Source organism: Elephantulus edwardii, unplaced genomic scaffold, assembly GCF_000299155.1.
Source record: "Elephantulus edwardii isolate Elephantulus edwardi_28Jun2011 unplaced genomic scaffold, EleEdw1.0 scaffold00291, whole genome shotgun sequence".
NCBI lineage: Eukaryota > Metazoa > Chordata > Mammalia > Macroscelidea > Macroscelididae > Elephantulus > Elephantulus edwardii.
The window spans coordinates 1,081,623-1,098,663 of NW_006400041.1; the positions used below are offsets into that span (position 1 = coordinate 1,081,623).

At 43.4% G+C, this 17,041-nt stretch overlaps 1 protein-coding gene across 1 annotated transcript in view; it reads right to left on the reverse strand.

Annotated features, from left to right (window-relative positions):
• Positions 1–1,265: 1,265 nt before the first annotated feature.
• ANKRD39 (ankyrin repeat domain 39) overlaps positions 1,266–17,041 on the reverse strand; it is a 32,407-nt gene continuing 16,631 nt past the window's right edge. The window contains exons 2-4 of the mRNA XM_006900705.1: positions 8,736–8,839; positions 8,125–8,328; positions 1,266–1,409 (exon numbers count right to left, since the gene is read on the reverse strand). Of these exons, the coding sequence (XP_006900767.1) occupies positions 1,266–1,409; positions 8,125–8,328; positions 8,736–8,839 (452 nt within the window). The remainder of the gene's footprint in view (positions 1,410–8,124; positions 8,329–8,735; positions 8,840–17,041) is intronic.

Consider the following 17,041-nt stretch of genomic DNA (forward strand, 5'->3'; position numbering starts at 1 on the left):
GGTGATTTATTAAAAATGTAATGCATAATAATGATTATATGAAACAATATATGAGTGAAAAATAGTGTGAAACACAATGTATATGAACTTTTAAAGCAAACCTATAAAAATAATCACAATTAAAATAAAAAATTAAAACAAATAAAAAAAGGAAGACTGATGAAGTGATGCATTTCAATGATGGTATTGCCAAAGAATATTAAATATACCATGTATTGTCAGAAAAAAGAATCAATCTGTCTGGAAGTTCAATCAGAACACTCCTTAGGAGAGGAGATTATGATGCTTTATCTGATGTACTCTGGAGATGCTTTCAGGAAGGAGCAATCCATGGAGAAGGGGATCATACTTGGTAAACTTAGAGTCAGGGAAAATGCACAAACCTCCAACGAGATGCCCTGCAGCCTTGTGCTCAAACACAGACAACTGTGTGGAGGCCCAGGGCCTGGCAGTGTCCCCTCAGGCAGTGCTTAAGATTTCTGTGAGCTGGTCAACTCGATAGCATCTAACATCAAGAATTATGTACATACATAGATAGTTACAATAGAAAAAAACCGTATCTGGAGTGTGTGTGTGTGTGTGTGTGTGTGTGTGTGTGTGTGTATGTGTGTGTGTGTGTAATTCCTACAAATCAAGAAAAAGAAATTTTTAGAAATGCATGTAAGACAGAAAGTCCACAGAAGACTTTAGTAACAGGAAAATGCAAACTTAAACAAAGCAACAGTACTTTTATTCATCTGATTATGAAAATGAATGACATTTTGTGGCATAAAAACAATTATTGGTCAGAAGTGCTCTTAGGCCCTGACTGCCATATGCCACATGGGCTAAGTGCCTCCCACACATTCACTCTTCTGATGGCCACACTGACTGTGAGGAGGTATTAATGTTATTACTCATGTTTTACAGATGAGGTGCCAATAGTAAGAAGGATGAAATTACTTTTACCAAGTCACATAGCTTTAAATTTGTTCTCATCTTAACATGGTTTTGGTTTTCAATACTTAAAATATTTATTTTTGTGAAGTAAGGTAAGACTATGACTTTATTTTTTTCCAAATGGACAGATGTCACATAAACTAATTCAGAATATGATCATCTCTCCAGGCTTAATCACATGCAGCCCACCGAGTCCACTGCCTTGTTTCCTCAGAGGTCAGAATCAGGCCCTTCCTGGACTTGCTGTAGTTCCCCACCTGCAGCTAAGAGGGTGGAGACTTTGTCTGCAGGGCCTTGATGGGCAGCCCGAGACAGGAGACAGCACGTCAACTGGCAAGCAGGTCCTGAAGGTCACTGTCACAGGGCAGCAGGTCACACGCTCGCCGTTCCTTCTGGTCACGGATGACCTTCAGGGCTGGGCTGTGTTGCAAAAGAAGGGAGCAGATGTCCATGTGACCCTTTTCGGCAGCCTGTGGAGAGAAGCAGCCTGAGTCCAACCCCGTACCACCAGCCTTCTTCCTCCATCCAAGTGACTTCTTGTTCCTAAAGGGACCTAGTAGATATATATGGAGACGCTGGCTTTGTCCATGTCCCCTACAACACCCCAGAATTGTACCAGATGCCAAAAGAATGGATATTGCTTGTTGGAGCACTCTACCCAGCTGGCAACTTGTTTTCCCTTCCATGTCCTTTGCCCAGGGGCTATTCTCACATCTACCAGATCTACACATTAAAATAGACTGTATACCATCACTTTGATTCCCATGTCTCTAGAAGAATCCTATTAAAAAGAGGAAAATGCTGGGCAGAGTTTCAAATTCTCACAGAATATAGACTTTTGGGGCATAGAGCCTAGATGAACCCCCAGAACTACTGCCCTGACTTAATCTTTTTTGTCACATGTTTATTTACAATATTATTTTAAAAAATTTTTATTTTACATTGGTTTGTTTACAAAGTTTGTATACATTGATTGTATTTCACACTATTATTCTTCATTCGCATTATGTTTCATACAGTTATTCCCATGTTTTATAAAATTAAGCACCATTGGACTAAGCCCATCATTACCCTGTCTTTTCAAGTCCCCACTAGATCTTTCCCATTTTCTTTAAATCAAAAGTACCCCCTGAAGTCTTGTTAAAACTAAACAATCATTCAGCTTAATCCTGAAGAATGTCTGCTGTGAAGGCTGTGCTCTAAAAACTCTCAATAAAGGATTAAACTGATAAGCTCTCTCTCTGCCTTCACCGACCATCCAGCAGGCTCCTATAGTTTTAAAGCACGTGGAGGAGATTACTATCTTTCTCCCAAGGAGCTGCTAGTAGAGAGGCACACCATTTGGTTAGCCGTGTAACCACCTACAGACAGTGCCCTCTAGCTCCCCAAACAGATAAGGCTAGCTTGAAACAGCAGAAAACTAAGGGGGCAGTGCACTTATATTAATGGGGGAGAATCATTCCAAACAGGAAAGTAAGAATGGTTGTACAATAAGAACCAAAAGGAGTTGGCTGACACAGAAGAATTTAATGAAACAATGAATAAGTTCAAGCTGCTCTGAAAGAACTGGCAAAAAACAAGTCCCCAGGAACTGACAGCCTATCAGTTGACATATTTCAACAAACAGATGCTGCCCTGGATGTGCTCATCAAGTTGTGCCAAGAAATCTGGAGGACAGCCACCTGGCCAACTGACTGGAAGATATCTGTATTTGTTCCCATTCCAAACAAAGATGACCGGAGAGAATATGGAAATTATTGAATAGTATCATTGATATCACATGTAAGCAAGACTGTGCTGAAGATTATAAATAAACGACTGAAACAGTATATCCACAGAGAACTGTCTGAAGTGCAGGCTGGGTTTAGAAGAGGCCGTGGTACTAGGGATAGTATAACTAATGTTAGATGGATCTTGGCTGAAAGCAAGGAGTACCAGAGGAATGTCTATCTGTGTTTCATTGACTATGCAAAGGCATTTGACTCTGTGGGTCACAATAAACTGTGGTTTACTCTGAGAAGAATGAAAATCCCAGAACACTTGATTGTGCTTATGCAAAACCTATGTCAGAACAGAGCAAGGAAACACTGCATGGTTCAAAATTGGGAAGGGTACACCAGGGAGGTGTTTTATCTCCATACTTTTTCAAGATATTTGCAGAACAGATTATCCCAGAGCCTGGGCACTATGAGGAGAAATGTGGCATCAGGATTGGAGGAAGACTAATCAACAATTTGCATTATGCAGATGACACAACCCTGCTTGCTGAAACTGAGGAGGATCTGAAGTGCTTGCTGTGGAAGGTCAAAGACTAAAGCCTTCAATATGGATTGAAGCTCAACTAAAGAAAACAAAGATTCTCACCACTGGGCCAATTGACAACAGCATTATAGATGGTAAAGAGATTGTTAACAGCTTTAGTTTGCTTGGCTCCACAATCAACTATCTTGGTACCAGCAGCCAGGAAAGTCTGCTGTCACAGACCTGTCCAAAGTACTGAAGAGCAACAATGTCAGTCTGAAGACTAAGGTGCGCCTGATCCTGGCCATAGTCTTTGCAATTACTTACTATGCATCAGAAAGCTGGACAATGACTAGGGATGATAGAAGGAGAAATGATGCCTTTGAGCTGTGATGCTGCAGAAAGAGTATTGACTATACCATGGACTGCTAGTAGAACAAACAGGTTTGTCCTAGAGAGGTTGAGAGCAGGTTTCTCCTTGGAGGCAAGTATTCTAAAGCTTTTTCTGACATACTTTGGACATGTTGCAAGGTGGGAGAGGGACATCATGCTTAGAAGAGTGGCGGAACAGTGCAGGAGAGGAAGAACCTCAATGAGATGGATTGATTCAGTGACTGGGTAATGGGGTAGGTGTGTCAGAGACAGTAAAGTTGCCACAGGATAGAGCAGGTATTAGGGCTGTTGTACATAGAGCTGCTATGAGTTTTAGGCAACTGGATGGCACATAAAAACAACAACAATCAATGTCACGGATTTATGCATGGAGTAATTACTGGATTAGTGTGCTGCTGTGTTCAACTTCTTATAGTTGTGTGATCATTCTCATTCTCTCTTTTGGAATTATTCTTCCCCAATCTTACTTAGATTCATAACCAAGATCCTTGGTAGCAGCAGTCAGGATATCAGAGGACGTCCTATGCTGGGAAAGTTGGCTGTGAGGGACATCTCCAAATTACTGAGGAGTAATGATGTTAATTTGAAGACTAATGAGTACCTGATTCAGGCCTCGGTCTTTTCAGTCACTTTCTATGCATCTGAGAACTCTTTTGAGCTGTGGTATTGGAGAAGAACACTGAATATCCTATGGACTGCCAAAAGAACAGTCAGAATGCTCCTTTGAGGAAAGGATGGTGAAGTTTCATCTCACACACTTTGGTCATGTTGCTAGGAAAGGCTGTTTCTTGGAAAGGGACATCATGCTTAGAAAGGATCATCAAAAGAGAGGAAGACCCTAATTGAGATGAACTGACACAGTGACTGCAGCAGTGGGTTCCAGTGTGTTGGGATGATGAGGATGGCATAGATAGGACAGGGTCCAGGTTTGTTGTTCATAGGCTTGCTATGAGTCTTACTTGACTCGATGGCACCTAAATACCACCAACAAGAACATTGCTGTGTATATGTGCACCAATAATTTTTTTAAAGTATTATACAATTGCTCTCTAAAACACTTGTCTCTATTGAAATGTCCAATAAGTGTTCCAACTGTGTTTTTGTAAGTTGTATAAACTAGTTCTTAAAGTAATTTTGCCACTGAGCATAAATGTCTCAGAGTGTTTTCTCTTAATACTAGTAAGACTGAGTACAGTGCAGATAATTACTTTCCAAAGCAAGCAAACAAGTACAAAACCACAGACTTCTAAGTTTCTTTCCTAAACATCCCAAGATCAGCTATGAGGGGGTAGGCACGCAGGCAAAGAAGCCTCAGACTGTCTGCTGCATTTTTCTTCCCCATGGTTGCTGTTACGTGCCACAGAGTCGCCTGCAACTCATAGCAACCCTGTGTACCACAGGTCTGAAGCCGTCCCAGTCTCACTGACTCTGACACACCTAACCCCATTGCCTCAGTTGAGCTGTGATATTGGAGAAGAGCACTGAATATCCTATGGACTGCCAAAGAATAAAGAAATATGTCTCATAAAAAGTGCAGTCAGAATTCTCTTTTGAGGAAAGGATGGTGAAGTCAATCCAGTGGTAGCCCAGTTGTGAGAATCTTTGTTTTCTTGATGAGACTGAGAGTGGGGGAGCCACCACACAACAAAATAAGCAAACAAAATCTCAAACTAACCACCACCGAGCTGTCTCACTGGCTCTGACTCACAGGTGCCCTGCACTAGATCTAAGGCTAAATTAAGTGAGGAGACTGCCTAGATTTCTCCCAGCACTGCTGGTGGATTCGGACCCCTGGAGGTGCACAGTTTTTAGGTAAGCAGCGCAGCTTCCTAAAGATAGATGTTCCTAATCTGTATGTCAATTTTTAGCCTACCCTTTCAAAAAAATAAGTTCTGGAATTTACACAGATTGTTGTTGTTGTTAAGGAATTTATAGAGATTGCTGTTAAGTGCCGTCGAATCATAGATGACTCATAGTGACCCTATGAACATAAATCCTGAACACTTGTATAACTTTCATTGTTTCTCTAAGTTCCTAAGAGTTTTGGAGGCAAACTATTTCAGAATTGGATGCCACTTCTGCTTCCAAGCCTGTTTTAATCTGGAAGCTCCACTAAACACTGACCAGCATTGGTAACCATTATTGCATTTGACACATCACTGTCTCAGTGTTTAGAATCACAGCTACCACGAGTTACCTCTGTACAGCAAATTGACAGACCAGTGCTACTTTACCACTTAGAAGAATGTTTGACCAAAAACAATTAAAACCAGAAAAATATTATCTTACTTAATTATTACAATAAATAACCCTTGTAGGATGGAGCAATCGTTATTTCTATTATATAGATGAAGAAACTGAGGTTTATGAAAGTTGTGAAGTAACTTATGAAGCATATGTACAATAGTGATTCTAAAATCAGGTTTGATTGACCTCAAGGTCTGAACTCTTCATAACTGCATTTCCTAGTTCTCCTAAAAAACAGAATGGCATAGGGTTTTACAGAGTAAAACAGAGTATTAACAGAAACCACCTGCACACCCATGTTTATTGCAGCTTTGTTCACAATAGCAAGGTGTTGGAAACAACCTAAGTGCCCATCAACAAACGAATGGATAGAGAAGCTGTGGTATATTCACACAATGGAATGCTATGCTGCATTGAAAAACAAGGAACTCATGCAATATTATTCAAAATGGGTGACCCTGGAGGACATTATGCTGAGTGAAATATCTCAGTCACAAAAGGACAAATATTGCATGGTGCCACTGTTATAAAATAGGACTGACCTCGGGGCTGGGGGGAGACTGAGAAAGACGGGTTCAATAATGTATACTGCACTGAAACAGATGAGGGAGAAAACTGTTTAAAAAGAAAAAAAAATTTCTGCATGTAGAACAAGGAAAAAAAAAAACTAAACCAAAAAACAGAAACCACCATGTTCTACCTTTTATAATTAGTACTTTCACTAGGCAGGTACTCTTGATAAGTATAGACCTGAGGTTCTCAACTTTTTGTCTCAATTTAGGTTCATGATGAGCACTTGGGGAGTTGTATTCAAAAGAAATTTTTACAAAATTATAAAGTACTAACAGTTGGAAACTATTGATTTTTTTAAAAAAAGAACATAATTTGTATGCCTTACACTCCCACATACATGGTGCTGCTGAATGAGAGAAAAACGGACAGAGATGCATTCAGAGCCCTGTAAATTGTGGGTTGATGCCAGGCAGGCCTACCCACAGCAGGACTTTTGCTGTTTCTCATGTCAGCTGTGGCAACGCCCGTTTAGACTATGATGAAATAATTCGACTGAAGAGCATCTTAAAAAATTAACAACATCCAGTTAGTCACTCTGGAAATTTCCTCGAGCACCTGTGATGAGTGCTGACCCGCATGTAACAGGAAACAAGATCAAGCCATAGTGGCCTCTCTAGCGAGGCAGACACAAAAAAGACCATTTCAAGGGCAGTGAGAGTTAAGAACAGTCCAGAACAGGTGCTTTGGGCTTATAGTGGGCAAGCTCGATCACGTGTGCTGGTCAGAGAGGGTTCTCTCAGTCTGTGATGGATAAGCTGAGTTCCAGAAAGGGAGGGGTGGAAGATGGAAATGGAAATGAAGAGGCAGCCACACAGAGGGAACTTGGTTCTCGGGTGAGAGCAGAGTAGATTCAAGAAATCAAAAAAGATCTGCAGCTCCTGAGTGCCACACACAAGTACACTCAGCAAAACCAGAGAGGGGCCTGCTTCTCTGATTTTACTAGCTGAACTCTAAGTGTTAACTCCAGGAGGCCTTGTCAAGCAGCCCCATAATCTGGTAAGAGGCCACTGAAGAAGGGTTACGACCAGAACTATTTCTTAAAGTCACTACCCTAGGAGAGGAGAGGCAGCTCTGGTGCCTTGGTGGTAAAGAGCTGTGCTGCCAACCCAAAGGCATGCAGTTCAAATCCACCAGCTGCTCCTTGGAAGAAAGATGAGTAGTCTCCTGCCACGTGATTTACAGCCTCTCACAACCCACCAGAGGGAGTATATTCTGACTCAAGGATTCCCAACACCACTCTGGGAGGAAAGCAATGGGAAAGAACAGATTTATACACTATAGATGCACAGAGCTCTCAGAGTAGCTTAGGGAACTTACAGGGATTGCCTGGAGGGTCAAGGGTGGAGGGGAACCCAGGCTCCTGGTATACATTTAATTCTTTGTTGACTTTGCATAGGTATTTTGAGTAGGGGACTTTGTGGTGTTGGGGAGTGGAAAGGTGGATTGCATGATCATCCTATTATACAGAAAACGAATGAAAGTGACAGGCATATAGAGTGGGTGTAAGTTTTAAAAAGAAGAGATATGAAAAGCATTAATAACATCATTAAGTGAAAGGAAATTAAAATGGCACTCTAAATTTTCATTTAATAAGCACAGGAAAAAAGGATAAAAAATGACACACTAATCCTAATACTAGGACATGAGAGGACTGAAATGACAACTTTGTTTTCTGTTTTGAAAACATGATAATTAGAACTAACAGGGTTTTGAAGGTGGAAAAAGCCAAACCTTATGTAAACTGGTCATGCCATCGTCATCAGCCACTGTGGGGTTGGACCCATAGGAAAGAAGAAGCCGTGCTATTTCTGTGTGTCCGCAGTAGCTGGCACGGTGCAGCGCCGTGGCACCCCCATGGGTCTGGGCGTCACACTTGGCTCCACTTTCCAGCAGGAACTGGCACACAGCGTAATGTCCATTGCGGCTGGCATAGTGCTGCAGGGGACAGAGACAGTTAGACGGTAGGACTCTGGCTGGTGAGTGGGTGAGAACACAGGCCGGGGGTGACTCCTCAGATAACCTGCTGTCACCTCTATCAGCTGTGTGACCTGAGCCAGCATCTTCAGTTCTAGCGTCCACTTCATCAACTGGAAAATGTGCCTAACTCACTGGACTGTTATGAAAATGAAATGAAATAGTTGATGTAAAATGCACTGACACTAATTTAAATACCCAGGTTCACATGACACTTAAAATTGAACACCAGCTGAGGGTGAAGGAGTAGAGGGAGGGGATAATGGCAAACACAGGTGCCATCCTCTGAGAGCAGGGACCTCCTCCCTTGGCCCTGCCCTGTCCTCCCTGGCCTTGTGTCCTAACTATGGGAGAGTCTCCACACTCACCAGAGCTGTGTAGCCAGCTGCATCTGGTTGACTGGGATCCGCGGCCTTCTGAATTAAATACTTCACCCGGCCCAGGTCTCCATTCAGAGCTGCTGACCAGATTCCTGAGAAAGACAATCAAAAGTGAACAGTCCTGAATGACTGGGAACTTTGACCCTTTTTTCCTTTCAAGGAGCTCAATCTATTTCTCGTAAATTTGGTCACATCCCAAGGTAAAAGCATGGTCAGGTGTCTTGTGCACACGGCCAGGTGCACCGGGCCCAGGGTCAGAGGTGGCCTGGGCCCAGGGCAGTTCCACCACTTCATCAGAGGAGCCATGTTACCACCTTCCCAGTGGTAGTCACTAGCTCTCTGCTGGGCTAGCACAGTGCCTTGTGAGGGGACACAGCTTCCTGGCCGCAGACACTAGTTCCCTCCTGGTGGCCTGACACCAGCGCTTTGTGGGGAGGAGGGGGGCACACAGCTTCCTGGCTGGGGTCACTAGCTCCCTTATTGGATGGCCTAACAACAACACCTTGTTGGGGGACACAGCTTCTCAGTGGTGGTCACTGAGCTCCCTGCTTGAAACCAGCATCTTATTGGGGGACAGAACTTCCTGGTAGAGGTCACTAGCTCCTTGCTGTTGGGCTGACGTCAGCACCTTGTTGGGGGACATGGCTTCCTAGTGCCGTGGGCAGTGGCAGCTGTTGGAAAGCTGTGGCTGCAGCCCATGGGAGCTTGGGTGGATGTTGAGTTTGCTGGTGATCTCCCGGGAGTGCAGCTGCAGCTTTGCCTGCAGGTCTTGCCCAGACGCCCAATTCCTCAGCTGCTGGACAAAGAGAGTGGCGGACACTGAAGGGCACTGGTGACCAAAGTCTGACCTCTTGACTTCAATTTTGTCATCTATAAAGCAAGTCATTCATTTAACAAACAAGTATTAACTGAGCATCTTCTCAGTGCAAAAGATTGTTCTAGGTGCTGTAGACAGATTACAGTGTTGCTATTAGGTGCCCTCAAGTTGAGTAGGACTCATAGCGACCCTATGAGCAACAGGTCTGAACTCTGTCCTATCCTGTGCTCTGTTCTCCCAATCTCTGATACACTCCAGCCCACTGCTGCAACTTCTCCTAGCAGCATGTCCAGATTATGAGGGATGAAGCTTCATTATCTTTGCCTCCAAGGACCATTCTGGCTGCACTTTCCCCAAGACATATCTGTGCAACTGGCAATCCGTGGGACTTTCAGTACCCTGCTCCAACACCACAGCTCAAAGGCGCCAATTCTTTTGTCATCCTTAGTCATTGTCCAGCTCTCAGATGCACAGACTAGACAGACAAAATTCCTTCTTCCCCCTTCAAACAGAATGCTAGCCAAAGTAATTTTTTTTAAGTTTTAAATGTGAATATATATAGAGATCCAAGTTTGTTAGAGTTTAACAAGGAGGAGAGAGAATTGTTTAGGAAGCACTGTGCTTCTGTTAAGAGCAATGGAAAAATGTATGAATGGGCTGTGAGATTCAGATGGCTGAACCATGCTATGAACATAATAGACAATGTCACTAAATACTTGATATGAAGAATGCTGAAATGGCAAATATTTTGCATATACACACACATACACATATATATATATACACTTTAAAAAATAAACTACATGCTGTTGTTTTTATGTGCTGTTGAGTCAAATGCAACTCATAGCGACTCTATGTACAACAGCCCTAAACTCTGCTCTGTCCTGTGCCAATCTTACTGTCTCTGACACACCTATCCCCATTACCCCAGTCACTGAATCAATCCATCTCATCGAGGGTCTTCCTCTCTTGTGCTGTCCCTCTACCCTCTCAAGCATGACCTTCCTCTTCAAGGACTGGTCCCTCCTTGCAACATGTCCAAAGTATGTCAGACGAAGCTTCAGAATATTTGCCTCCAAGGAGCAGCCTGGTCTCACCCTCTCTCTGACAAACCTGTTTGTTCTACTAGCAGTCCATGATCTAGTCAATACTCTTCTCCAGCACCACAGCTCAAAGACATCAATTCTCATTCTATCACCCCTAGTCATTGTCCAGCTTTCTGATACACAGCAAGTAACTGCAAAGACCATGGCCTGAATGAGGCACACCTTAGTCTCCAGACTGACATTGTTGCTCTTCAGTACTTTGGACAGGTCTGTGATAGCAGACTTTCTCAATGCAATTAGTCTTTTAATTTCCTGGCTGCTGGTACCAAGATTGTTGATTAATGGAGCCAAGCAAACGGAAGCTGTTAAAAATCTCAATCTCTTCACCATTTATCATGCTGTTGCCAATTGGCCCAGTGGTGAGAATCTTTGTTTCCTTTATGTTGAGCTTCAATCTATATTGAAAGTTGTAGTCCTTGATATTCTGCACAAGTGGTTCAGGTCCCCCTCAGGTTTTGCAAGCAGGATTGTGCCATCTGTGTAATGCAGATTGTTGATGAGTCTTCCTGCAATCCTGATGCCATATTTCTCCTCGTAGAGCACAACCTCCCGGTTATTCTCTTCTGCATATAGATTGAAAAGGTATGGAGATAGGACGCATCCCTGGTGTATACTTTTCCCAATTTTGAACCATGCAGTGTTTCCTTGTTCTGTTCTGACAACTGCCTCCTGGTCCAAGTTTTGCATAAGCAGAATCATGTGTTCTGGAATTTTCATTCTTCTCAGAGTCAGCCACAGTTTGTTGTGATCCACAGTCATATGTGTGTGTGTGTGTGTGTGTGTGTAATACTTTTTTTTTACTACCTGATCCAGGCCATGGTCTTTGCAATTATTTTCCATGCATCAGAGAGCTGGATAACGACTATGGATGACAGAATAAGAATTGGTGCCTTTGAGTTGTGGTGCCGGAGAAGAGTCTTGAATATACCATGGACTACCAAGAAAACAAACAGGTCTGTCTTGGAAAGGGTGAAACCAAGTTTCTCCCTGGAGGCTAGGATTTTGATGCTCTGTCTCACATACTTTGGGCATGTGGCCAGGAGGTACCAGTCCTCGGAGAAGGATATCATGCTCAGAAGGGTGGAGAGACAGCGCAGGAGAGGAAGACCGTGGATTAGATGGATTGATACAGTAGCTGGGGCAATGGAGGTAGGTGTGTTGGAATCAGTCAGATTGGCTCAGGACAGGGCAGGCTTCAGAGCTGCATAAGGTTGCAGGTAATTTGATGGCACATAACAACAATAACAAATATTTTGATGTCCAAATTGGAAAATAAAAGGAGATTGCTAGTTGGCAGATGCAAAGTGCACACCATAGCTAAAAGGGTGAGCAGGCTTGAAGTGGCAGAATCTGAGGCATGCCTTGCCCTGATCGCCTGTCTCAGGGGTATTGGTTCATGCTCCTGACCAAGACCTGGAGCTTCAGCTGGGAGCATGGCAGGGAAGCAGAAGTGAGGCACTCTGCATACTGCACTGCAAGGTGGGGAGTTCGCATCGGAGGCACGCTGGGACTGGAATGTCTTTACTCACCTGCCCTGCAGGAAGCGAGCTGCCATTTTGAGAGAGAATCTACTCTGCAAATATTTACTAAATACATTGTGTTTTGCACTGCTATAGGCATTACTGTTGCTGTTAGGTGACATCGAGTTGAGTACAACTCATAGTGACCCTATGAACAGCAGATCTGAACGTCATCCTATCTTGTGCCATCCTCACACTTCCTGACACAGTAGAGCCCCCTGGGGATGTCACCATGTCAATCCACCTGGTCAAGGGCCTCTCTTTCCTTCACCAACCCTCTACCCTTCCAAGCATTGTGTCCTTCTCCAAGGACTAGATAGATCATCATAACAACATGCCCAAATATATGAGATGAAGCCACATTATCCTTGCCTCCAAAGAGCACTCGAGCTGCACCCTCTCCAAGACATATTTGTTTGTTCTTCTGGCAATCCATGGATGTTCAGCGCTCTTGTCCAACACCACAGCTCAGGGGCATCCATTTTCTTTCTGACATCCCTATTCATTGTCCTGCTCTTAGATGCATAGCAAGTGATCGGAAAGACTATGGCCTAAATTAGATGCACCTTAGTCTTCAAAATGACATCAAAGCTCCTCAATAATTTAGAGATGTCCATAACTACAGACTTTCCCAATATAATACATCTCCTGATTTCCTGACTGCTGGTAGCAAGGGTGTTAACTGTGGATCCCAGTAAGATGAAATTGTTGACAGTTTCAATATTTCTCTATCCATCATGATGTTGCCTATTGGTCCAGTCGTAAGAATCTTTATTTTCTTGACTTTGAGATGCAATCCATTTTGAAGGATGCATTCCTTGATCTTCTGCAACAAGTGCTTCAAGCCCTCCTCACTTTCAGCAAGGAAGGTCGTGTCCTCTGCATAATGGAGGTTGTTGATGAGTCTCCCTCTGATCCTGATGTCACACTCCTCTTCAAAGAGTTCAGCTTCTTGAATAATTTGCTCAGCATATAGACTGAACATGTACAGAGAGAGAACACAACCCTGATGCACTCCTTTCTTAATTTTAAAGTATGTAGTGTTTCCCTGCTCTGTTCCCACAACAGCCAGGTATAGATTTTGAATGAGCACAATCAAGTGCTCTGGGATTCCCATTCTTCTCAGTGTCAGCCACAACTTGTCATCATTCATACAGTCAATTGCCTTTGCATAGTCAAGAAAGCACAAAAAGACATTCTTCTGGAATTCTCTACTTTTAGCCAGGATTCATTTGGCATCAGCAATGATGTTGCTAGGGTCATGGCCGCTTCTAAATCCTGCTTGAGCTTCTGGCAATTCCCTATCTATGTACTGTTCTAGCCATTTTTAATGATCTTCAACAATATTTCCCTTGCATGGAGTATAGTATTAATGATACTGTTAGATAATTTCCACATTCTGTTGGATCACCTTTCTTGGGAATAGAAAGAAATATAGACCTCTTCCAATATATTGGCCAGACAGCTGTCCTCCAAATTTTCTGGCATAGACTAGTGATGCATCCAAGGCTGCATCAACTGATTAAGTCAATTGATATCCAACCGATTCCTGGGGCCTTATTTTTTGCCAATGCTTTCAATGCAGCTTCAACTTCCTCCTTCTTATCATAGGCTCCTATTCATATTGTAGTACTTCCTGAAATATCCTCCATCTTCTTTTGATACTTTCTGAGTCACTCAATATATTGCCCATAGCATCTTTCAATATTGTACCTCAAAGTTCAAATTTTTTAGTTCTCTCAGTTATAGGCATTAGGGATAAGGAAAGAACAAGAAAAATCACCTCTGTAAGATCTAAGAGTGAACAATTATTTTGAACCATGAAAATGAAACGAGATTGGAAAATGAGATTAAGGGAAATGGAACCATGAGAACAGAAATAATGAGAATGTCCAAAAATTGTGACGAATATAACCAGTATGTGATGTAATGGCCTTTCTAGTGACTGCCCTTGGCCTTGCCACATGGCTGGGTGGGGTCATGTAAATAAATGTGTTAGTCTATTCCCAAGGGGACTAGCTAGTTTCACCATTCCACCAGGTTTCAATAGAGTAAAATAAGCATCATAAATCTGAGAATCTCACTGCCAGAAAGAACAAAGTATCAGAGAACATCATGCATATCCCTGGGGCCAGAGATGCCAGCACCAGTCAGACCAGGGCAGCAGGAGGGCAGCAGCTGCCACTGCAGAGAACCAAAGGCCTGAGGTGAGAGAGAGATGGCCTCTCATCTGGGACTGCATCCCACAAAGCCTGAGCCAGGGGCCCCCAAAATTGCTGGAGGACTTGGGGGGAATGAAGAAATGCCTTAACTGGCAAGACTAAGAGACCTTTGTAATACTGGCTTAATGTTACAAGGCTCAACGCTAAAGGGCCTATGAGCACACTTCTGAAGCTGTCCTGATCGAGAAACTGTATCTTGGTGCCATCATGAGTTGTACCTAATAAACCCATACTAGCAAGTATTGCTCTGTGAAGTCTGTGTAACTACTGTAATGGATTTTGGACCAATTAGAGCAGTTGAAATTAGTAGGAGGAGGTGCAGGAGTGTGTGTGTGTGTGTGGGGGGGATGTGTGGTAATGTCTGATCTCATGGGAATTAATTCTGTGTTGTAGATACTATTGATGGGTACAGCTGTCCCTGTAGAGTTAGTGGGGGCCAGACAGGGCTGTCCTCATGCTGCCTGCCCTTGCTCTTTTTACAAAACACCTCTGAATAACTTGTGCAGACACTGTTGAACAGGAATCCAAACTTCTGAGTAAACCTTCACCAAAAACACAACTCAACTACTATTTTTAAAAAAACCCATTAACTAACCCAAAGGACAAATCCCCTACCTTCACAGAATTACATTCTACAGATAGAGACAGACAAAAACAAAATATTCTAACTATTAGAACAAAGATAAATCTGCGTTATGCGGATGACACAACCCTGCTTGCTGAAACTGAGGAGGACCTGAAGCACCTGCTGCAGAGTGTCAAGGACTGCAGCCTGCAATATGGATTGAGGCTCAATGTCAAGAAGACAAAGATTCTCACCACTGGACCAATCGGCAGCATCAGGATGGATGGTGAAGAGATTGAGATTGTACACAGCTTTAGTCTGCTTGGCTCCATAGTCAACAGTCTTGGCACCAGCAGCCAGGAAATTAAAAGGCGCATTGCCATGGGAAAGTCTGCTGTTAGGGACCTCTCCAAAGTGCTGAAGAGCAGTGATGTCTCTCTGGAGACTAAGGTGCATCTGATACAGGCCACAGTCTTCGCAATCACCTGTTATGCATCAGAGAGTTGGACAATGACCAAGGAGGATAGAAGGAGAACTGATGCCTTTGAGCTGTGGTGCTGGAGAAGAGTACTGAGAATACCATGGACTGCTAGGAAAACAAATAGATTTGTCCTGGAGAGGGTTAAACCGGGTGGCTCCTTGGAGGCAAGGATTCTGAGGCTCCGTCTAACTTACTTCGGACATGTAGTGAGGAGAGACCGGTCCTTGGAGAGGGACATCATGCTTGGGAGGGTAGAGGGACGGCGCAGGAGAGGAAGGCCCTCTATGAGGTGGATTGATTCAGTGACTGGGATAATGGGGATGGGAGTGTCAGAGACAGTGCGATTGGCACAGGACAGAGCGGAGTTTAGGGCTGTTGTACATAGGGTCGCTATGAGTCGCAGGCGACTCGATGGCACATAACAACAACAACAACATTAGAACAAAAGTAGTTGTGAAAGAAAATAAAGAGGTAGGGATAGCCTCTGAAAAGGTGACACATGAACAGAAACCTAAAGGAAACAGAAAGACAGCATGCAGACAGCTGTGAGAGGATCCAGGCAGCTTCACAGTATGGTGCTGCTGTCGTCAGCCCTTGACACTTAGCAATTCTATGAACAACATATCTGCACCTTGCTCTACCCTGCACCATCCTCGAGCTGATATGTCTGTTGTCTGTCTTCCTCCAAACTCAATTTTACATTCTTCATATAGTCCAGCTTCTCAAATTATTTGCTCAGTATACAAACTGAATAGGTACGGAGAAAGGAAACAACCCTGATGCACACCTTTTCTGATTTTAAGCCATGCCGCTTTCCCTTGTTCTGTTTAAGCATGTAACATGGTCTTTGTATAATTTTCATGTAAAGATAACTAAGTGTTCTAGGATTCCCATTTTTCTCCATGTTAGCCATGTTGTTGTTGTTGTTATGTGCCGTCAAGTCGCTTGCGACTCATAGCGACCCTATGTACAACAGCCCTAAACCCTGCTCTATCCTGTGTCAATTGCACTGCTTCTGACACACCCATCTTGATTACCCCAGTCACTGAATCAATCCACCTCGTAGAGGGTCTTCCCCTCCTGCACTGTCCCTCCACCCTCCAAAGTGTGATGTCCCTCTCCAAGGACTGGACCCTCCTTATAACATGCCCAAAATATGTCAGATGAAGCCCCAGAATCCTTGCCTCCAAGGACCAGCCCAGTTTAACCCTCTCCAGGATAAATCTGTTTGTTTTCTTAGCATGGTACACTCAATACTCTTCTCCAGCACCCAGCTCAAAGGCATCAATTCTCCTTCCTATCATTGCCCAACTCTCTGATGTATAGCAAGTGACTGCAAAGACCATGGCCTGTATCAGACGCATTTTAGTTTCCAGAGTGACAACATTGCTCTTCCCTAACAGCAGACTTTCCCATTGCAATAAGTCTTTTAATTTCCTGGCTGCTGGTGCCAAAAGTGTTGACTGTGGAGCCAAGCAGACTAAAATTATGAACAATCTCAATCTCTTCACCATACAATTGGTCCTCCTCAGTTTCAGCAAGCAGGGTTGTTTCATCTGCATAACACAGACTGTTGCTAGATC